Source organism: Ictalurus furcatus, chromosome 23, assembly GCF_023375685.1.
Source record: "Ictalurus furcatus strain D&B chromosome 23, Billie_1.0, whole genome shotgun sequence".
Taxonomy (NCBI): domain Eukaryota; kingdom Metazoa; phylum Chordata; class Actinopteri; order Siluriformes; family Ictaluridae; genus Ictalurus; species Ictalurus furcatus.
Genome location: NC_071277.1, coordinates 4,056,926 through 4,080,000, shown reverse-complemented (window position 1 = coordinate 4,080,000; position 23,075 = coordinate 4,056,926). Strand labels below are relative to the sequence as shown.

General features: G+C 39.2%; 1 protein-coding gene across 3 annotated transcripts in view; it reads left to right on the top strand.

Moving 5' to 3' along the window:
- ncoa2 (nuclear receptor coactivator 2) overlaps positions 1-23,075 on the top strand; it is a 71,937-nt gene that overhangs the window by 28,241 nt on the left and 20,621 nt on the right. For all 3 annotated transcript variants that reach the window (XM_053611138.1, XM_053611140.1, XM_053611139.1), the window contains 5 exons: positions 10,386-10,492; positions 10,953-11,125; positions 13,883-13,986; positions 20,264-20,441; positions 22,059-22,226. In XM_053611138.1, the coding sequence (XP_053467113.1) occupies positions 10,404-10,492; positions 10,953-11,125; positions 13,883-13,986; positions 20,264-20,441; positions 22,059-22,226 (712 nt within the window). In that variant the 5' untranslated portion in view covers positions 10,386-10,403. The remainder of the gene's footprint in view (positions 1-10,385; positions 10,493-10,952; positions 11,126-13,882; positions 13,987-20,263; positions 20,442-22,058; positions 22,227-23,075) is intronic.

The following is a 23,075-nucleotide window of genomic DNA, read 5'->3' as shown; positions in this document are numbered from 1 at the left end:
ATGAGGAGCCTGATGGAGTCCCTGAGGTATCTGATAGTGTCGCTTCACCTGCAAGGAAACCACCGTGGCAAGCTCTATTGGACGTCATTTCTGCCCAAACTGTCATGCACATGTTGAACTATGGCAATACTAACGGGACAAACGCTACCTTTCATCAAAAGAGTGGATATTGCAGTTTCCCTCTTATAAACCTCAGTCAATTAGCCTCACGCTGTGCCGTATCACTGATATCAGGTAGTGTTTAAACTCGCACACGCACGGAGACTTTTTCATAGCTGCACAGCCGTATATAAATCTGCATGGTGTGTAATTTTCAGCCTTCTGCAGCTGCACTGAACAAGCTGGCAGGAAACATACAGCTCATTTGATGTTAGGAAAGGGGAGTGAAAGTTTGTCAGGAAAAGAGATTAAAAGACAACGCAAAAGGTCAAGTGATGAATACAATAGCCTATTAAAGCGATACAATGTTATACGCAATAGATATCGTTGTATGTATTGTATATATTTACTCTCCTAGTCAGTCTTTACCATTTTGTCTTTTCTCACGAATTTTAGACATTCATTTTTACTGTGATATACAGGTGAGCATTCTTAATACTTGTATTCAGTGGAAATCTAAGGCCTAGTCCACACTGACATTAATAAATACATTTGGGAACACATCTGTTCTTATCATTTTTGACTTTCTATCTTCATTAAAATGTTTTTTGGTTGTTGTTGTTGTTGTTTTTTTTTTTAACGCCACCAAACACACATCTGTCCATGTGACTTCCACAATTCCAAGATTTTCCAAGATCCAATACTTTCTGCATGAGGTGTTTTCCTTTCACAGGCGTGTGTGTAAAAAAAAAAAAAAAACAAAAAAAAAAAGAAAAGTGCATGTACATATTATGAAAACAAATGATGATGGCAGAAATGATGTAAATTTCATGGGTCAACTGCCTAGTGAACATGCCCAGAGTGCTACTGAATGTTTTTGCATTTGATTGTGGACGGGAACTGGACCGACACTCAAACGGTGTCCCAAATTGCATAGTGTATTAGGCATTTTTAGCAGAATTAGTTCGTTCGCACTGAGAAACGAGAGCGTGACGCTTGATTGGATTTAGCAGGAAAGGGCGGAGCCTTCAGAGTGCAGAAGGTTTAAAAATGGCCGACTCGGGACGCGAGAATAGAGCGTCGCAGGAATCCTAAAACCCGGAAGGAAGTTAGCGTTTTTATACTTCCGATTCCATCGTCTCAAAGTCAGTGGGTTTTTTGAATGGGTTTTTGGTTAAATGCATGAAATAAAGGTCTGTGGTTAACAAAAGCTCAAGAAATTTCACACTTGTTGTTTTGTTAAGGATTAATGGACTACAGAGGTTGTCGGGGACATTAAACGCCATCGCGCCGAACAGGAAAACGCTACAGCCTCGTCGTGTTTATTCTCACGCTCTTGGCGCGATTATACGATTCCGACTCAAACTTTCCAACTTGTAGATTTATCAATGTATAGTATTTTCCAGTTGTACTCCTATAATATCGATTGAAAGGGTTGTCGGCCCTGTTTACACTAGTACGGTCCTCGTCCTGTTTCAGAAACGATCTCCGTCCACGCTACACGACCAAATATGCATGTCACGTGACCATCCGTGCACACTAAGCATGCGCATGTAAATGTAAACAGGACGTTGGTTGCTAGTTCATACGATCATACGAGTGTAACGGTCATACGATAGGGGCTTGACGAATCAGGGAAGGATACGCAATGATCCAGAAGACCCAATCAGGGGGCGAATGTGGGCGAAGCCACGCCTCCATTTTGGTATGTTTACACTGAAACGCGAACCCGGAGTTTTCAAACTAAAACGGGGTCTTCGGGATTTCAAAAAGTCTCCATTTTCGAGGGTCGAAAACACCGGAGTAGTGTAGACGACAGGCGTGACCGTAGCAAAGATTATGCGTTTTAAAACGAAAACACACTAGTGTAAACAGGGCCGTAGGGTGATTAAAGTAAGTCATGTGACTCTGGTGTAGTTCGTTTATAGCCTAACTTTAGCTTTTTACTTCTGCCGATTTTTGCATTTAGGCTTCAAAAATTCATAAAAGTTGTGTTCATTTCTGTAGATCATCTTGATAAATAAATTGTGTAAGAATCATAAACTTTTACTGGTCGCAGAGCTTATTTTCTGCAATAATCCAAACGCCAATGGAAAAATCCTATTGGCTTTTTGTCGAGGGAACGATGGTGATGCTAACCTCCGGGTTGGCCTACAAAACTACGTCATACTGCGCCATGAACGGAAACTAGGAGCAGAAAGTGTTTAGGGCGGGTATGTTGTGTTTTAAAACAGTGGGTTGCTCCTGTGAAAGCTGTTGAAGCCCCATGCCATAACACTGACATAACCATGTCATAATAAAGTCATGGCAGCTGTTATACGCTCTCATGACTGTTTATGTTCAGTGATGTAACAGAGACCCGTGTAGTTAACCTTCTAAAATGCTTGTTGCCCTGTATCATAATTTTATCATCATCATATGCTATACATCATATATGTTTTGCTCAGTGTAGTGGAATTACGACACCTACTTATGTTTTATGACCCATCATGGCAAATCATTCTAACATCACTAATGGTGCTCTCTTCAGCATGAAAGAGCTGTTGTGGAATATTCCGTAGACTATGGGGAAGAAATCTATTCAGTCATGAGCTGTGTGGGGTGGAAAAGAAAACATTTTTAAGTAGACCAATAAAATTAAAATAGCTTTGACACGTAAACGACACCAGCCGGAGGCTAAATAATAAATGTGCTCGTTCCTGCCATCATTCTAGTGAATATATAACAAGTCAAAGACAAAGATTTTACAGAAAATTATTGCTATGCATTAATATTAAACGAGATCATTCCGGTGTTACTTATTTGTGGTTCCATAAAGGTGGAAATAAAGTGCTAGGTTACAAAACTGTCATTTAGAACAACAGTCCGTGGTACAATTTTATCATGAAATGTTTTCTAATAAATATACAAAGCCAGAACAAAAATGTTTTTGCCAATAATTTCGTATTGCAAATGTTGTCATAGTAACAGTACTCTTGCTTTTGGCTTTTAAGGAAGTAATAACTGTACTAATAATCGTAGGGCTGGACGATATATCTGTATAATATTGATATTGTGATAAATGATTATGCAATACACTTCTGCGATATCTTTGGTATGGTTGTGTATTTATTTATTTTTACATTTTTAATAATTACAAATGAATGGATATAAACATAAATCTGTGCTCGTGCATCACTGTCGTGTTTCCGTGCTACACAAACTCCGCTTTGTAAAGTTTGATCTTCTTCAGGGTATTTAATAAAAAGGGCCCCCTGCCTCAGAGGACTTGGAGGTCGCACAGTTTCTTCTGCTGCCACTTGACGATTATGCCTCCGTCTGATGGGGACTGAGGTCATGTTGGGAATAAAAGATAATGTTGACATAAACAGTAAACTGAAGAAAGTCATTGTCGGTGACTCTGGGTATCTGCTAAAGCTAGCGTCATCGCATTACGTGCGTATGACGTCATGCGCCATCGACTGGGAAACGGCTTATACTTCCGTTTAGTAAAAAAAAAAAAAAACGCTTGTGTTCCATTTCAGATGATATTACATTTCTAAAAATATATATACACTTGATGGTAGAGTACATAGTGCATAGTATAAGTGTGTAGTACGTTATTTGGGACGCGACTTTAGTATTTACTCTCCGAAGCGTGTTTTCGGAACAGAAATAACGTGATGAGTAAATGTACCGCGCGCAGACCGACTAATTGATAATGAGATTCGTCGACAACGATTTTCATAAGCGATTATTATCGATTTTATCGATTACTTGTTGCCGCTCTAAATGTTACTGAATGGATGCTGTTTTTTTTTTTACTTAGTCTTCTTTGTCTGCGTAGGCATAAAACAACCTTCAAACTTAGTTTAAAGTTTTTAAAGTGAGTTTGTTAGCTAAATTATATATGGTGATGCGCACCGTGTGTCGTAGAAATGTCCTCAGATATCGTGATATGATCATTTTGTCATATCACTCATTCCTAAATAAATGTAGAAGTATTCATATTCGGTAATAGGAAAGAACCTAATATTTGTAGTAGAGATGCACCAATACAAAATTTCTCAGATGATACCGATAACCGATTATTCAGAGTGATATCGGCCGATACCGATAACCGATAGTTCTGCCTTTTATGCCTTCTTTTAAATGAATAATAATAAATTCCACAATTTTGAGAAAAAAAAAATGCAAATAAAAACTTTATTCTCTCCATTTCAACAAGTTGGTTGACAGTAACTGTCTCATCAACAGAACACACGTTACTCTAATGAACATGAACACGTGAACTCGATTCTGAAGATTAAAGTAAGATTATTAACTTATTGAATGTTATTCATTCATATGAACAGAATTAATTGACTGAATTCTAAAAAACCTCCTGTTAGTCTCACATTCACTCTCCACAAACACGAGCATTTCTACTTCATCACTGAACATCAAACTGCTAATATATAATATACACTTTTTTATATATTAACATTAACTGGATATGAAATATACTACTCTACAAATATATTTTTCTGTGCAATATATATATATATATATATATATATATACTCTTTAGTCAACTCAACTTCATTTCAATCTTTAAACTGTGTATTGGGGCTTTAATTCGGTGCGAGCAGCGCGGAAAAAAACATTCGACTCGACGCCGAAACTCCCGCTTCACTGCTGCAGCGTCCGGTGTAAAATGTTATCAGTGCAGAGATTACAGAGATCACACGCTGCAGTTTTATCGTCATTCCACACACGAGACATCATCTTTACACACAGCACCAAATCGAGGTGTTTTCCCGCCCTCTTTTGATTCACAGGATATAATCGGCCCTGATCACCGGATGTTTTTAAACTATCGGCCGCTAGCTGCTAGCGGGAGAAATAGCCTTTATCGGCCGATGCATCGGTGCATCTCTAATTTGTAGATCATGACGGTGTCTGTGAATAAGCAACGTTTGTTCGAATTATGGTAGTGCTGGTTAAGTTTCTGCGCTAGGTTGAGATTTCTCCCTGCTTCCAAACATCATATGAAGAAAAGAAATTCCTTATTACTGCCCGACCATCTGCGAATCCATTCATCACACGTGCAGTTCTGGACAGATCTAGACTCTGTAAGTTGACTGCGAATCAATACACCGACCTTCTGACCGATAACCTTTTATCCTGTGATGAAATGTCTCTGTCCTGATGGGAGTGGCCTCTTCCAGGCTGCCATCCACAGTGCGCCAGAGTTCACTGAATGGTTTGATGAGGATGAAAATGGTGTAAAGTGCATGCTGTGGCCTTCGCGTTCCCCAGATCTGTATGAGAATTTGTATTTTAACCCCTTCGTGTTAAGACACTTCATGGCCTTGGGTGTTCAATGCAGTGTTCAGCAACACGGAGGACTGCACAGTCGCTGGATGTTTATTCATGTTGTGAAATGATTTGCCTCTTATCACATGTCCAGAGGGTGAGAGCTGTCGAAAGCTCCCCGGGCCGGGCTCGGTTTGATTTTAGTATCATTCAGGAAATGAGAGTTAAGTTGCAGAGACTGTTCTCTGTTCTCGAGTCCTGCTTGACCTGAGTGTGTTTTTGCTTTCTTTAATTGCTTGCACTTCGAGTTTCTATGACCAGTTCAGATTGCTCCAGTCGACGGCTGTCAATCATGGGGATATCTTAGTCCTTACGGTATGGACTTCCTCTGACGCATGAAGCCTGGACCTTGTCAAGCCCGGTGCTACGCAGTATTTTAGAGGGTGCCTTAGAATAAATAATATTGTACATTTCTTATTTTTTTTTAATTCCAGTTTATCAGCATATGCCTTGATAGAGATGTTTCATTACACCTTTATCATTTCTGGTAGGAATGAAGCAGCTTCTCATGGCCTGTGTTACATTTTAACCGGTGTATCTGTGTTGTAAAGTAACTGCGCTCTCGTTGCGGTGATTTGATTTCTCGCTCTGTCGTTCTGGTAAAGTAGGCCACTGCAATCCAGCAGGGATCCAATAGCAGCACTCGTCTTACGTAATGTGTGTGTGTGTGTGTGTGTGTGTGTGTGTGAGAGCGCGAGCGCGCGCACACCAGGCCTTAACAGCGTGCCAGCCTCATGCTTTGGCACCATGCAGCCATGTGTGTGTGTGTGTGTGTGTGTGTGTGTGTGTGTGTGTGTGTCCGTGTGCGTTTGTCTCCACCTACTTAGCTCACACACTGCAGATAAAGCACGGATCGAGGAAAGGAATAGCCAATGATAAATGTTGCTTTATCAAAGCCTGTATGGTAAAATATATATCCAGCATATTTATAAGAAGATATGTGAAATTACACGTTGTATTTAAAATAATAATAATAATAATAATAATGATGAATCATCCTGCACGTTTCCAATTAAGAGGCGTGTGGAACGCGTGCATCCCGCCCCAATAATCATCCAGTCTGTTCTGATGGAGCTGGTAACATATGGAGGAATGGTGTAGGCTAAATGTGATTGAGGGAAGTCAGACCCCTCAACACGTCTCAGGCAGAATCAGATCATCGCCTTCACGCTGTTTCATGGGCACGTTAATGCACTTCTTAATCTGTTTAAAACTCCAGCTGGCTAACGGTAGTGTGTGCAGGAGTACAGTGCGATCATTCCTCACACTTCGTCTTCTAGAGTGAACCCAGCCCTCCTGAAGCACAGAAAATACACAGCAGTATATCAGAGTAGTGCGCTGACGCGTGTGTGTTCAGATGAACTTTATACTCTTAAATATTTTATACTAAAGTGTGAATCTTCTCCAGTTGAAGCACACAGACAGAAAAGTGTTCAGATTGATTTCCGACTGTACCAACTGATTTTCTTTCTTTGTCTTTTTCGTTTCTTTCTTTCCTTCCCTTCTTTTTCCTTTTCCTTTCCTTTTCCCTTCCTTTTCCCATCCTATTTGCTTTTCATTTGCTTCCACTTTTTCTTTTGATTGACCTCCCCATTTCCCCTGGCTTCTTTTTCCTTTCCTCTTCCTACCATTCCCTTTTTTCTTATTTCTTCCTTTCATTTTCATTTCCTTCTTTTTTTTTCCTTTCTCCTTTTTTTTTTTTTTACTTACTTCCTTATTTTTCTTTTCCTTTCTCGTCCCTTTTTCATTTCCTTTTTCCATTTCCATTTCTCTTTCCCTTTCTCGTTCCTTTTCCTTTTGCTTCCTTCCCTTTTTTCTTTTGATCTACTTCCTCTTCATTTCCTACTTTTGGCTTCTTTTTCCTTTTCTCTTTTTCCCTTTCTCTTTTTCTTATTTTCTTCCTTTCCTTTTCATTTACTTCATTTTTCTTTCTCATTGTTCTCCTTTTTCCCCTTTTCCTTCCTTCCTTCCTTCCTTCCTTCCTCTCCTTTTCCCCAACCTTTCATTTCTCTTCCCTTTTCCATTTCCCTTTTCTCTTTTCCATTTCCTTTTCCCTTCCTTTTCTCTTTCTCTTCCTCCTTCCCTTTCCTCTTCCTGTCTTTCCCTTTTTCTGGTTTTCTTTGTTTCATTTTCATTACCTTTTTTTCTTTCTCCTTTTTTACTTCCTTCCTTCATTTTTCATTTCCACTTCCTTCCTTCCTTCCTTCCTTCCTTCCTTCCACTTTTCCTTTGCTTCCTTCCTCCTTCTTTTTCTTTTCTTTCCCTTTTCATTTCCTCCGTCCACACGATCACTTCGGGCATGACCTCCATTTTTTTCCCCTCTCTCTCGAAATGTTCAAAGTTACGAGTTTTCTTAAAGTGATGTATCATTTAAAAATGTGATCTTTCCTTCATCCATCCACCATTTTCAGATTCTTGCACAAGAGCCGGATTTCCTTCAGGAAACACGCATCTACTTTTACTTCTAAAACAGTTTTGAGTGTAAGAAGAGTGTCTCTGTATAAGGCTGTAATAAGGTTACCGTGTTTATTTACTGATTTATTTTTATCGACATTCGGCTAATTTGAATATTCGAACACGCCCAGTTGCGACGCTGCATAAGTCACTGCACCTGCTGTGGATGTTATAGTCTGGAGAAGGTGTCTGGAATATATGTACATGTATCATTTCCAGACCAGTCTCACATGTATGGCTGTTTCAGACCAGAGATTAGTGAAGATTCTTTAATATGAAGCCATGTAGCAGGAGGTTTCAGGCATCGCTTTCTAATGTAACCCAGCATGTTCGTTTCCTCCTCGTGTAACAGCACTCTTATATATGATGTTATTCAGTGACCTATTTGCTGAAGCTCCCATTAACCAGTTTTTCTGCTCCACTATGCAGCCACATCTTATTCTCTAGCCCATAACCATCTGCGGCGGTTATTAAAATGCATTTCACCTTCAATAATTCATTATTCCTCATTTCCCTGTTCTTCCACATGCGTTGAGGGATGCCGATGTCATTTCCTGTGCATATATAACGATGCCGGTGACCGATAACCAGAATCATACTGACCTTTTTATTATTATTATTATTATTATTATTATTATTATTATTCTAATGTTGAGGTGCTCTTTTTCTAACCACATTCAAGGCCTGTGACAATCATAGAAATGTAAAGATTCCACATCCACTCGGAGCAGAGCTGGTAAATTTGACACTTTTTTCCCCCCTTAAAATTTGAGAGGAAGTGGAGCTGTGTACAGGAAAGGGAAAGTTTGTCAGTCTTACCCTTGCGATGGTTTCTTTATTAAGTAGTAGATGTGCGAAAGATGCGTATACACATCCATACGTTCTCATTACACAGAAAGTGCCAGTACTTCCTGTTGCAATGAGTAGTATTTACTATAGTGTTGGGTGGAAAAGTTTGTGTCCCTCATGGGTTCTGGGCTGAAAAATGAAGAATATACCTCTGTATTACAGTTTTTCTGTGTATTCTGCAGCAAGACATCACCATAAGACCTGATCTACAAAGTTGCAATATTGGCACTTTCGTTTTGATTCGTATGAATACGAACACAGCCCCCTGCTGGTATGGAGAGTTCATGTCAGCCGAGAAGTGTCGTTTGCAGTGTGACGGCCTTAAGAAGGAAATAACGATCTACGCTCGAGTGATATGTGTAGAAAACGGTTAATCAGAAGCATACACTTTCACAGCAAAGATAAAAACTGTGGATTGAATCTGATAGCGATGGATCCCTTGATTATGGGTCCAATACTCAGTATCAGATTGGTGTGTCTCTGATATCTTGGTGTTTTTCACGGTAGCTCCCATCTCTCTGTCTCTCAGTCTGTCTTCCTGTCTCACTATCCTTCTCTCACATTGTCTCTTTATGTGTGTGTGTGTGTGTGTGTGTGTCTCTGGAGAACAGACCTATTGTAGAATCTAATTGATTGACTTTGCCTTTGCTCCACTTTTCGCTCAGCGCGTCAGCCTCCCAGCGTCGACCATGTGACCAAATCATGTGACCGCAAACGTCTTTTCCTTTAATAAGCGCAGAGTAGCTGGGTCTGCGCCGCATCATTAACTGATCTTTGCATGATTTTTTTTATTATTATTATTTGTTTTTTTTTTTAAATTTTTTATAGCAGAGGACATCGTTCCAGTAATACGTACAATACATATTCTGAGATATTGAAGGTATTGTGCTGTATTTTTACAGACATGAACTGTAAGTATCATCAGACTCAGGTTTTCGCGTTTAATTAAGCAGCGGGTCTGTCTTGATTTTTCACAATCCACCGTTCGAAGACGACTTTGAGAGCAGAACTGTAAAATGCCATACCACAAGATGCAAACCGCTCATCGGTACTAAGAATCGGAAAGCCACGTTGGAATTCCCGAAGAATGAGCCAGAGATGAGACACAAAAGTTCTGGAGCAATGTTTTATAGATTGACGAGACCAAGAGTAACCTCTACCAAAGTGAAGGAAAGGCCAAAGTGTGGGGAAAGAAAGGATTTGCTTATGATTTAAAACATACAAGCTCATCTGTGAAACATGGTGGAGGTAGTGTCATGGCTTGGGCTTGCATGGCTGCTTCAGGAACAGGCTCACTAATATTTGTTGATGATCTAATATTGATTGATGGGGGGAGGGGGGCTGCGGTAAAAGCCTGGAAAAGCATCACAAAAGAAGAAACTAACAATTTGGTGGTGTCAGTGAGTCACAGTTCTGTTTTGCTAGCAGGTTGTTAGCAAGCCTGTGTATCATGATACATATTGTGTATTATACAAATGTTTTCAAGTACCACGATACGATATTTTTGTCATATCATGCAGCCCTAGCAAAATGTGCAGCAAATTAAATACAGTTTGTTTGTTTCCTTCTGTGAATGTGTATTGTGCTCTTCAAGTCTGTGTACTGACCTCAGTGTGTGTCTGTGTGTGTGTGTGTCCTCTCTGCAGTTGCTGATATGTATTAAAATGAGCGGCATAGGGGAAAACTCATCCGACCCTTCTAGGGTCGAGTCTCAAAAACGCAAAGAATGCTCATCAGAGCTCTTGGGTCCCAGGTAAGTGTGTGTGTGTGTGTGTGTGTGTGTGTGTGTTATCTCTTTCAGTTTTGCCTTCTTTGTTCACTTATTTGCATAAATGAGAATCTTTATTCACAGACCCCAAGACGTTTTCTTCAGGTGCATGCATCTAAATTTCAATGATATAGCGCTGTTTTATTATTTAACTTGTAAAACATGATGGGGGAGGGGAGGGGTGGGGGGGGGGCGCTGTTAATAGTCAAAAGTGGGATGATCTTAGTCTTACCTCCCCGAGGTAGTGGTATATCCCGTTCGTTTGCTAATGATTCCCGTTTGAATGAATTAAAAAATGTTGTCGTTTTTATCCCTTTATAATTACCAGTATTATTTTTTGCACTGCAGAGTTAGTGTACATCAGCTAGAGTTAATAGTTTGTGGATTTGGGCACTGGCTATTTGTTTATTTCTATTTTATCTTATTTTATTTTTCATCTCGACAGCCCCAAGCGAAGCACCGAGAAGCGAAACCGGGAGCAGGAGAATAAATACATTGAAGAACTCGCTGAGCTGATTTTCGCCAACATCAACGACATCGATAACTTCAATGTCAAGCCTGACAAATGTGCAATCCTGAAAGAAACTGTGAAACAGATTCGTCAAATAAAAGAGCAAGGTAGGAGCGCGTGACACACCTACAGTGCACACGGTAATAAATGTGCATATTACAATTAGACAAATGTTGATTATGATGCCATATTGTGTAACTGCCACCTGTTCGAGTGTTTGTGTATGTTTGTTAAGCATAGCATCAGATGTGTGTGTGTGTGTGTGTGTGTGTGTGTGTGCGCGCACGTGCGCGTAGATGAGTCATGCCAATGCTGGGGGTTGTTCCTGACTCACTGAATGTGTGTGTGTATGTGCGTTTGTGTGTGTGTGCGAGAAACTCACTGATCTTGGGTTATGTAATAGTGAGCAATGTAATGCAAAGCTCATGCCAGTGGCTGCACTCCGTCTCTCTCTCGCTCTCTCTCTCTCTCTCTCTCTCTCTCGCTCTAATTTCACATTCTATTTAGTACAGTAGCGTGCGGTTTGGGAAGTAGCCACATGCGGCAGCCAGTTGTCATGGTAACCCGGGAAGCCTCGTTTTGTCTGCCAAAACACTTAACCTACCTACCAGCACTTGCTAAATACTTAAGTAGTACGTACTGCAAACAGAATACGATTTAGATTTTATATTCAGTGTGGTAGCGTGCGGTTTGGGACACGGCCCGTGATTCATCAGTGCACTTCGAGTGGCGTCATCATGTCGTAGAGCAAAGCGAGCGTCAAAGATCCAGTGGGAGTAAAATAGTGGAGGAGAGACTCAGTGATAAAGCACACAGCCTCTAGTGCAGCTGCTACATACACACACACACACACACACATTCGCTCGCAAACACACATAGAAACAGCTCTGTCATATGGCCACGCATCATCCCAGCGCAGTTAATCTGCTAATCAGGATCTGGACAGCACATTCCTGCTACATCCGACTCCCTCAGATGCTGATTAACCTAATCAGATGAGCATTAGACGCAGTATACGCGATGAGCTTGCACAGTGTAGAGGAGAAGATTCAGAGCACCTCTCATGCACTTTCAAAAACTGGGTCTTAAGCTCTGATTCTTATTAAATGCAACATATGGCTTCTTCAAGAGCATATACCATCACTGAAAAACATCATAGCTCCTAATGTATTCGTTTTCAGTCATCACGAAACAAATTGTGACTCCCTGATCTTTCTATTCAACCATATTCGAGGCTTAAGCAGGTGACAGAAAGAGCACTACTGAAGCTAGCAGGTGTAAGAGTTCCACGTAGACTGAATGGCTTTGTCCTTCATTTTGGCCAGTTTATACTGGTCTGTTTATTTAACAGATGTAATGGCTTTATAAGTAGAGCTGGGCAGTACGATGACCCTGATAAAATGAATGAATGTTGTATTTTAAATAGTCATAATACACTTTTCTGAGATATTGTGGGTATCTTTTTATTTTTTTCCTAATCAAAATTCTAATTAAGAAACTCCTAAAGCATTTAGCATTTTTCCCAATTCGCCTACGTGTACTCTTCTTGTGAAGGAAAATGTAGCGAAAGAGTATGCAAGTACTGGGGCATGCTAACACGTCATGTTGCCTGGTTACGCACACCGTCACCGTAAACAAACTCCTCACTGCATGTCAGCTTTTCTTCATTCATTATTCCTTATATAATTTATACTGTATAATTTAATTGACCGTTCCTTTGATTTATTCTTCCACATTTCATTTACACCTCTCTAAAATACGCATCACTGACGTTACACTAAAAAAAAAAAACAAGAAACAACTCTTCAGTTATGATCATATGGCATTTCAGTCAGAAAATATTTTTGCTTAAGGCAGAAAGTCTTGCCATCTGAGTCTTGGTCCACTCTGATATGTCGTTTCTTATGCCTTTGTTGTGTTCGTCACGTGCTAACAGGCTAGTCAAATACCTCATTACCTAGACCTGTGCTTTAGATTTTCGACAAAATCTGCCAAGAAGGATTTACAAAGTCAATTCCTCAATCTAATAACAGTTCAGACTGAAACTAATGAACCGTTTGTGTCAAACAAATAGTTTAGTCTAGTAAGTTAACATGCAGAAAATGGGCTAGCTAACTTGATTAGCTAGCTAATGATTTTTCAAGTAACACTTCACAGAACATCCAGGAGATAATGTCACTGACTCTCTTAACTTGAAAAATGAAATCTCCAGCTGTATTTGAATTATGTTGGAGATTTTGCCCATAGATCTTGACGTTTTGAGCACTAGCATTTAGCTCTGTGAGGCCACTTGGCCACCATTTTGGTGCTCCCTCACCACACTGTAAACAAACACCACTTTTGTAAATAAGGGTTTTTTTTTTTATTTCCTTCTTTTAGCAGTTACAAAAGTAACTGATGTTAGCTTTGGTGTGTATTATCTAACATTGAGTAAAGAATAACATGCCAAGTTTGCTAGCTTGTTTTCTCTACAAACATTCGCTAGCCTGCTAACGCAGCTAGATCAGGCTAGTTCATTTAAAGCAACCTTGCTTTAATTTTAAGCGTGCTTCAGAGTGTATTATGGATTCGGATTAGAAAACTTTCCTTTCTTTAACATTTCAAGTTAAAATGCATTATATACAGGAAGAAAAATCATCTGTTTTTTTGTCACATACCTTTTTTTTTTTTTTTTTTTTACAAAAATCCCTGGCTTTATTAGTGTGCACACTAGGCTCTAATATGTATGTAGTTTTACCCCTATTTTAGTTGTAAATATTTTGATCCCCTTTAGTAACACTAAACCCTTTCATTGCTTTATTCTGTAAAATTTAGGTGGATTTGACTTTCTAAAGTGTGCCTTTGTCTGTCTGTGTGTCTCTCAGAGAAAGCGGCTGTGTGCAGTGAGGACGAGGTGCAGAAGGCCGATGTCTCGTCAACGGGTCAAAGTGTTATTGACAAAGATGCCCTCGGACCAATGATGCTGGAGGTGGGTCTGTTCCCGCATGTGGGTTCTGAGTTGGAATGACCCTGTTACACGTGCACACACACACACACACCTGAGGTTATGCATGGACAAGAGAAAGCTGGATCTCCATTCAGTCTTTGCCTGTGAGAAGCAAAAATCCAGATAATTCTTCAAAAAACAACATGAGATCCAATCAGTGAGACGTCCCAAAGTGATCTGAATCTAAGCACAGACTCGATGCCCTATTTATACGGTCTTATCTTTAGGTCACGCCCAATTATCTCATTCTTTTGAAATCCCAATATGCTTTAATAATATCATTTTTTTTTTCAGTATTAAAAGCATCCAGTTCTCAAATTTAAAGATAGGATTTGGTTAAAAATAAACATTAGCTTATTATTGAAGGAGGGTGTGTGTAATTAATCAGATTACCCAGAGATTGTAATGATGAATATATGTTGAATATTAAAGCAAACCGGCTGAGCTGGATACAAATATGCACTACACGGCTTATGAGGGAATATTTGTAGCTCCAGAGGTCCAGCATGGATGTATACACACAGCGGATGCTAAAAATGACCTCTGTGTTTTCTTTCTCCGTCTGTGAGAGACTTTAGAATAGAGGGATGATACACACCTGCACTCTTGACAGTAACTAATTAAACTCATAGGGAGAAAAAAAAAGAAAAAAAGCCTTGGGTCCGTCTCAAATCTTACACTGTGCAGTGCATTGCCGTACTGTCTACTTGACTGTGTAGTATTTTGCTGTAGTCTAAAATTTGAGCAAAAAAGGACAGAAAACAGAAATGGTCACTGCGTGGTATCTCACATCCTTGAGGCGCACCGCCACAAGAACACCATCCATGGTGCTGCGGGGTTTTTGACTGTTTTAAAAAAATGTAAATCACAGCTGTGTCTTATGGTCCACCGCTTCCGCTATGCAGAGCAGCTGCGAACGTATCGCACAGGAAATGTTTATCTGCAGATTTAGCACATCGTTTGGGTATTAATAGTGCCCAATATTTCACTGAATTTCCCAGTGTGAACACATTGCGCACTCATGAAGATGTAGTATGTGATTTGAGACACAGCTGGTCTTTCACCACTTGGTGGCCAAAGTAGTATTCTTAATTGTATTACTGATAAATATCATTATTGAAAATAATATAATGTTTATACTTTTAAACGTCAATGCTTTTGTGCTTTCAAAGTGCTTTGCAGTTTGAAATGTAAAAAGAAAACAGCAACAAAAATTCAGTGGAGTTGATTCAGTTGTCTCGAAATCGAATGACTTGATTGAGATGATTCAATTTGGTTAATTTGATTCATTTATTTTGATATGAATTTCTTGACTCTTTCATTTAATTGTAATGATTCGACTGACTTCATTTAATTAGCTTGATTCAGTTTTGGCTCCCGAGTGGCACTACATTCACCTACTTAAACTGTGCACTAAAAAGTATGTATTTTATTTATTTGTTTGTTTCTTTTGGAAAGAAAAAGCACATACTTTTGAGTGTGTAGCAAAAGAGTATGCAAGTACTGGGACATACTAACACGTCATGTAACGGATGAGAACGTTGTCGCCTAGTTACGCACACCGTCACCGTAAACAAAGCTTTTCTTCATTCATTATTCCTAATATAACTGATACTTTATCATTTCATTTACCATTTCCGTGGAATTATTTTTTAAATTTGTTTTTATATTTTATATCGCTTAAGTTCTTACGCTTAAATACTGAAGACGCATCATGGATCCACACTTCGAAAATCTACCGGAAATAGAAGACCGTCCGGGTACCTTTGGGATACTCTTTCCAACATGCTGCCATTTGGGACACACAAATTCTAATCTCGAATACTATTTAGGATGGATAGCAGGTGAATTGGGACGCGGCAGTCGTTTTGAATCCCTAAAATGCGGCTGAGAGTCTGAGATTGGGTAACTAACTGGCTTTGCTCTCTGGGTGGGCGGGATGGTGTTACTCTCTCACCTGTTATTCAGAGCGACACTAGCCAATCATGGCCGCCTGTTTGCTCATATACTGTATTAGGAAGCATGTAGATAGAGGCTCCGGGTTACTGATCGGAAGGTCGGGGGTTCAAGCCCCAGCACTTCCAAGCTGCCACTGTTGGGCCCTTGAGCAAGGCCCTTAACCCTCTCTTGCTCCAGTATCATGGCTGACCCTGTGCTCTGACCCCGACCTCCTAACATGCTGGGGTATGCGAAGAAAAGAATTTCACTGTGCATATGTATATGTGATCAATAACGACTCATTATCATTATCATGCCGATGCCTGGTGAAAATTTCCATGTGAATAACCTCATTCGAAATATATTTACTGAAAACAATGTTGACGTGTCCACTGCTTATTTCCTGCACAGTATTAGGAAGCATGTAGATACAGCTTTCCTCTGAGCGTGTTACGCTGTGCTGTCACATAGCACGAGCGACAGATTGTAAAGATATCACGGCTGGCTTTACGTCTCGGAGGGTGCACGCGTTGGGCTTCTCCCTTCCTGCGATAGGTGAAAGCGAGTTGATGGGAATTGGCGAAAAAAAAAAAGTTTTAATGAACTTCATTTGGGTCGGTTGATTTCACAGATTTGATTTGATTGTCATGAGTCAGTTGATTTGATTCCGTTGACTTACTTTTAGTCCGGTTCAATGGATTTGATTCGGCAGATTTGATTTAACATACTTTCATTTATCGATTTTGATTCATTTGATTTGTTGAACTGTTCTCTAGCTGGTCTGGATCCATGCGTGTGCTTTGTGTGGTCTGCCCTCTCTGTTCTGTTAAGCGTGTGCGTCGAAGCCACTCAGCCTGGCAGCTCGATCGTTCTCCCCTCTGCAGATGAGCTGGTTATGTAAGCACCATGGGGTGGCGAATTGGGACGGAGCCGAGCGGCCTGTTCTTTCTACCGTTCATCTATCAGCACATTTCTGAACATGCTGTTGTGTAAATTGGTAGAGGTGGAGTCAGCACTGTGTGCGTCTACACCACACATGATCATCAGAGGCCACGTCTCACTCTCTCTCTCTCTCTCTCTCTCTCTCTGTCTTCCTGCTCCTCCTGCATTTCTCTTCATTTTAGCATTTAACTGTACCACAGAGAAACATTAAACATTTAAGAAATGGCTATTGTTTGTAAATCTGAAGCAGAATTGTGATGTCAGTGGTGTCACATTTCCTCCTCCATCTCTTATTTCCAATCCTACACACACACACACACACACACACACACACACACATATATCAGGAGGATTCCCAAGAGTGGACAGGAGCTTTTGAGGTTTCCATCAGGATTTTTAATTTGATATTGTGTCTGTAGCTTCTTAAAAAGAGGAAACACGAACTAAACTTAATGCCGTATCTTTTGAGGAAGTTTTGTATTCTTGTCTTTCTATTTTTTTTATTATTATTATTATTTTTTTTAGAGTGTTTTTGCTTCATGTATCATAAATCATAACTGCCTAATTGAATTTTAAGTAGCTTTTTAAAAGGTCTTAAAGCCTATTAAATGCAACTTGACACCTGTGGACAGTGTAAGATAAAGAGATGAGAGATTTGGGATTTACAATCAGCTGTGTTTCTATCAGATCTGTAGAGACAGCCTGGGGCAATGGGAAAGAGCATCGCTAAGAAGGGAACACATATGCTCACTGATGCGGCGCTCCTTCAATTAACACTCGTCCGACTTGTCCTTGTCAGACACCGCAAGTGCTACTTTTCAAAACCCACACACACATTGTACATAGGACACACACTGATAGAGCTGCAGCCTGTAATCTGCATTGGGAATGAGGGCGAGCAGCTGTTGCAGGTCTTAAGACTCTCTCTTTCTCTCTCTCTCACTCACACACACACACATACAGACACACAGAGCTACTTTACCTGCTTTCATGTCTGTCACTTAAACATCTAAGGAAACAAGGTCAGGATATATTAACAGAAAAGACGTTTTGCTAATGTTACCTATTTACTCAGGGTTAATTGTTGTCGTTATAACCGTGAAGCTGATATTGACTCAGTGAGTACACTTCTCTGAGGTATGCTCTGCCGTATCATCCCTACTGCATTCAGCCAATAAGAAACACTGTGATGAGCTTATTTTTTAACAGGAGATTATAAGATAAAGTGTGTGTTAGTATCACAGTAAGTCGTCACAGCTGAGATGAGGTGTGCCTCGTAGAACGGTTTGGCAAAGAAAAGGGGGGGGGGGGAGTAAGGCAGAGAAACTAGTTTATAGTGTTCAGTCCTCGGACAATAACATTTGTAATATTACTAACATTGCATTAAGGGAGTATACTTCAAGTAAGTAGGTAATCATAAATAACTTGCGAATTTCTCTGTAAAACAAGGTATTATGTATTGAAGTAAAATTTCCCACATGGTTACATACAGCGCCCTCCACTAATATTGGCGGCCTTGGAAAATATGAGCAAAGAAAGCTGTGAAGAAATTGTCTTTATTGTTGAACCTTTTGATATTTTGTTCAAAAAATGTTCAAAAATACTCTGCTCTCATGGATATCAAACAATTGCAAACACAACACAGGTTTATCTAAAAATATATATATGTATCTTTGTTAAATATAAGTGTGCAACAATTATGCACCCCTATGAATTCATGTGAGAAAAAGATATTTGAAGAATATTCCCATTGATATTTTTGATTGTTTTAGTACACCTGGGTGACTAGGAACAGGAAATTGTTCAACCATGACTTCCTGTTTCACAGGGATATGAATATGACGTAACACATAGGGCAAATTCCCTTAGTCGTTCGTAACAATGGGTAAGAGCAAGGAATGTAGCTGTGACGTGCGGCAAAAGGTTGTTGAGCGTCACAAAATGGGAAGTGGCTATAAGAAAATAGCACAAGCATTGAGAATGCGCATTTCCACCATCAGGGCAATAATTAAGAAGTTCCAGTCGACTGGAAATGTTATGAATCAACCTGGAATTGGACGAGTGTCTATATCGTCTCAACGCATTGTGAAGAGGACGGTTCGAGTGGCCAAAAATCTCCAAGGATCACAGCTGGAGAATTGCAGCAGTTAGTTGCGTCTTGGGGTCAGAAAGTCTCCAAAACTACAATCCGAAGTCACCTACATCACCACAAGTTGTTTTAAAGGGTTTCAAGAAAAAAGCCTCTACTCTCATCCAAAAACAAACTCGAGCGTCTTCAGTTTGCAGACACTACTGGAACTTCAAATGGGATCGGGTTCTATGATAAGATGAAACCAAAATGGAGCTTTATGGCAATAAACACTAGAGGTGGTTTTGGCGCACACAGAGAGGAAGCCGTATGGAAAAGTACCTCATGCCCACGGTTAAATATGGAGGTGGATCTTTAATGTTTTGGGGCTGTTTTTCTGCCAGAGGACCTGGACATTTTGTTAGGATACATGGCATCATGGACTTTACCAAATATCAACAGATATTAAATGAAAACCTGACTGCCTCTGCCAGAAAGCTTCAAATGGGCCATGGTTGGATCTTCCAGCAGGACAATGATCCAAAACATACATCAAAATCAACACAAAAATGGTTTACTGACCACAAAATCAAGGTCCTGCCATGGCCATCCCAGTCCCCTGACCTGAACCCCATAGAAAACCTGTGGGATGACCTGTAGAGGAGAGTCCACTAGCATGGACCTCGAAATTATGAGGATCTGGAGAGATTCTGTACGGAGGAACGGTCTCAGATCCCTTGCAGTGTATTCTCCAACCTCATCAGGCATTATAGGAGAAGACTCAGAGCTGTAATCTTGGCAAAGGGAGGTAGCGCAAAGTATTGACTAAAAGGATGCCAATAATTGTTGCGCACCAATATTTAACAAGATTTTTTTTCCCATAAACCTGTGTTGTTTGCAATTGTTTGATATCCATGAGAGCAGAGTATTTTTTGTAAATTTTGTAAACAAAAGATCAGAAGGTTAAACAATAAAGACAATTTTTCACAGCCTTCTTTGTTCATATTTACCAAGGGTGCCAATATTAGTGGATGGAACTGTACATTACTTAGGAAAAGATCAAACGGCTGACGTACCCGATCACCAAAACCACACTATTTCACACCAAACACACATATTTGGCTGTTTCTTTTCTCTCGTCATTTCTCTGCCTGTTTGTGTGAGAAATTATTCCTGTGTAATAAATCATGTGCTGTCGGCTTCCTGCTGATAGACTTGTAAATGATTATGCTCTTATGCATATCCTAGTTTATGTTCTGTTTAAGATTATTTTAAGATTTAAGGTTAAATTGACTCTTTTTTCTGTTCTAGGCCTTGGATGGCTTCTTCTTTGTGGTGAACATGGAGGGGAACATTGTGTTTGTGTCGGAAAATGTGTCCCAGTACCTGCGCTACAATCAGGAGGAGCTTATGAACACAAGTGTTTACAGCATTTTACACGTAGGAGACCACACAGAGTTTATTAAGAACCTGCTGCCTAAATCACTCGGTAAACAAACAGCTCACACTCTCCTCTTTTGCCTTCTTCTTTAAAAAATTGGTAGACATTTCTTATACTAGACTGCCTTATCGTAAGTGAAGAATTAGCATTATATGGTACTGTGATCGAGGATCTTTAAGTTAAATATATATATATATATTAGTATTTTGTATTAAATTAATTAGTATTTTGCCTACTACACTAATATATATATTAGTGTAGTAGGCAAAATTGAATATACTGCATATACTGAGGTAACATATAGCAGGTATAGTAAGTACATTAGGTTGAAGTATAGTAACGTGTAGCAAGTATATTACCATTTAATATCGCGGATCATGTATATATATGTAATACACAGTGAGTATAGCAGGTTATCGTAGAGTTTCTTATAGTATCATAATTGTATGTAGGTTTATACAGCAAGTGTTGTAGTAACTTGTGTGTATATAGTATAATAGGTATATTAGCTTAGCAGGTAACATATAGTAGATATAATAATTGATAGTATAGCAAATACTTTCGGTTCAAGTATAGTAACTTACTGCAAGTATATTACCATTTAATATAGCGGATCATGTATATACATAATAAACAGTAAGTATAGCAGGTTACAGTAGAGTTTCTTATAGTATAATAAATTATATGTAGGTTTATACAGTAAGTGTAGTAGTAACATATATTGTAAAGTATAGTAGGTATATTAACTTATAGCTGCATATACTAAGGTAACATCTAGTAAGTATAATAATTTATAGTATAGTAAGTACATTAGCTTCAATATAGTAACTTATAGCAAGAATTTTACCATTTAATATAGCGGATCATGTATATATAATACAGTAAGTATAGCAGGTTACAATAGAGTTTCTTATAGTAAGTATTTGTAGGTTTATACAGTAAGTATAGTAGTATAGAATATTAAGTATATTAGCTTATAGCTGCATATACTAAGGTAACATAGTAAGTATTGTGGGTTTCAGTATAGTTACTTATATAAGTACATTAGGATATAGTTTAGCAGCCTCTACTATTATAACATACAGTAAGTATCATAACTTGTAGTATAGTAGGTATATTAGCTTATAGCAACATATATTAAGGTTACATTTAGTAAATAAAGTCATTTATATTACTTAAGTTTGTTAGATTATATTATAGTAACTTGCAGTAGATTGCCATTTTATGTTGCAGATCATAGTAAACATTTAATATAGTACATATAGCAGGTTACAGTGTAGTTATAATTAGCATGATAAGTATATTAGCTTATGCTGTAGAGACTTACGAGTTGAACAAAAAGTATAGTAGGTTATAGTATAGTTAGTATATTAGCTTATAATATAGCTAGTATGGTAACATACAATGAGTGTAGTAACCTTATAGTGTGATGTTAAGTATAATTTGTAATATTATAAGTATATTAACCTGAAATATAGCAGTTTATGCTACGTTATAACATAATGTACAGTAATGTATTGTAATGTAGTTTAAAGAATAGTAACGTATAGAAGTATAGTAAGATTGGCTTATAGTGTAGTATGTATTGTAGCTTATAATGTAATTATTAGATTATTATTACTTGTTGTTTCTCTGTATTTATTCTTCAATGTTGCTGTGTGTCAGTGAATGGCGTCCCATGGTCGAGCGAGGGCTCCAGGAGGAACAGTCACTCGTTTACATGCCGCATGCTGGTGAACCCAGAGGAGGCGCAGGAGCAGGAGGCACAGAAATATGAAACCATGCAGTGTTTCACTGTCTCAGAACCCAAATCCATTAAAGAGGAGGGCGAGGGTGAGAAAACACGACTCGCTAATCACATACCACAAGCTCTTTTTATTCAGCAAGTAAGCGCGAGGGTCAGGAATTAGAGCGTGCGCAGTTTGTTTCCTCGTACACGATAAGTAATAAAATAATAAATAATGTACAACAACATAATGCTATTATTATCACTGTACAGTCATTTCTCCTCAGAGAATACGCTGCTAGATTTAATCACTGATAAAACATTACTCTTGAGGCTGTACAGCTTTCTGCCTTGTTCTGGAATCTTTTTCAGCGCGCGTACACACACACACACACACACACAAATCTTTCCTGATAGCTTCCTATGGTTGATATAAAACCTGTTGTAACATTGTATTAGTGACTATTCATATAGATCTGGGACTCCACACTTTTGAGCAGTAGTATACACAAGTGTGTCAAGTACCCTTACCTTGTACACACCCTTTCAATCTATCAAATGCGTATTGAACATTCATGAGCCAAGAATGAATATTAGCAGTAAGCACCACAGAGTGTTCATGTCACATAAACCACGATTTTACTGAAAGCAGTAGGTGCGATAAAGCATGGAATAGAGTCCGTGTCATGTGATAAGGGGGGTGTGGGTGTGTGTGAGACTGATGGATTCTCTAACTTGATGTCTACAGCGTCGCCAGGGCAACGTACAGCTCAAAGGTCACGTTCTGTCAAGTAGCTCCTGTTGGTCTGTCTCTCTCTCTCTCTCTCTTTCTCTCTCTCACACACTCACAAAGTCTCACACACACAGACTCTCTCACACACACAGATCACAGGGCCACCATATCATTCATTATTGATGGGGGGGGGGGTCAAATCTCTGCCTGTCCTTTTAAACAA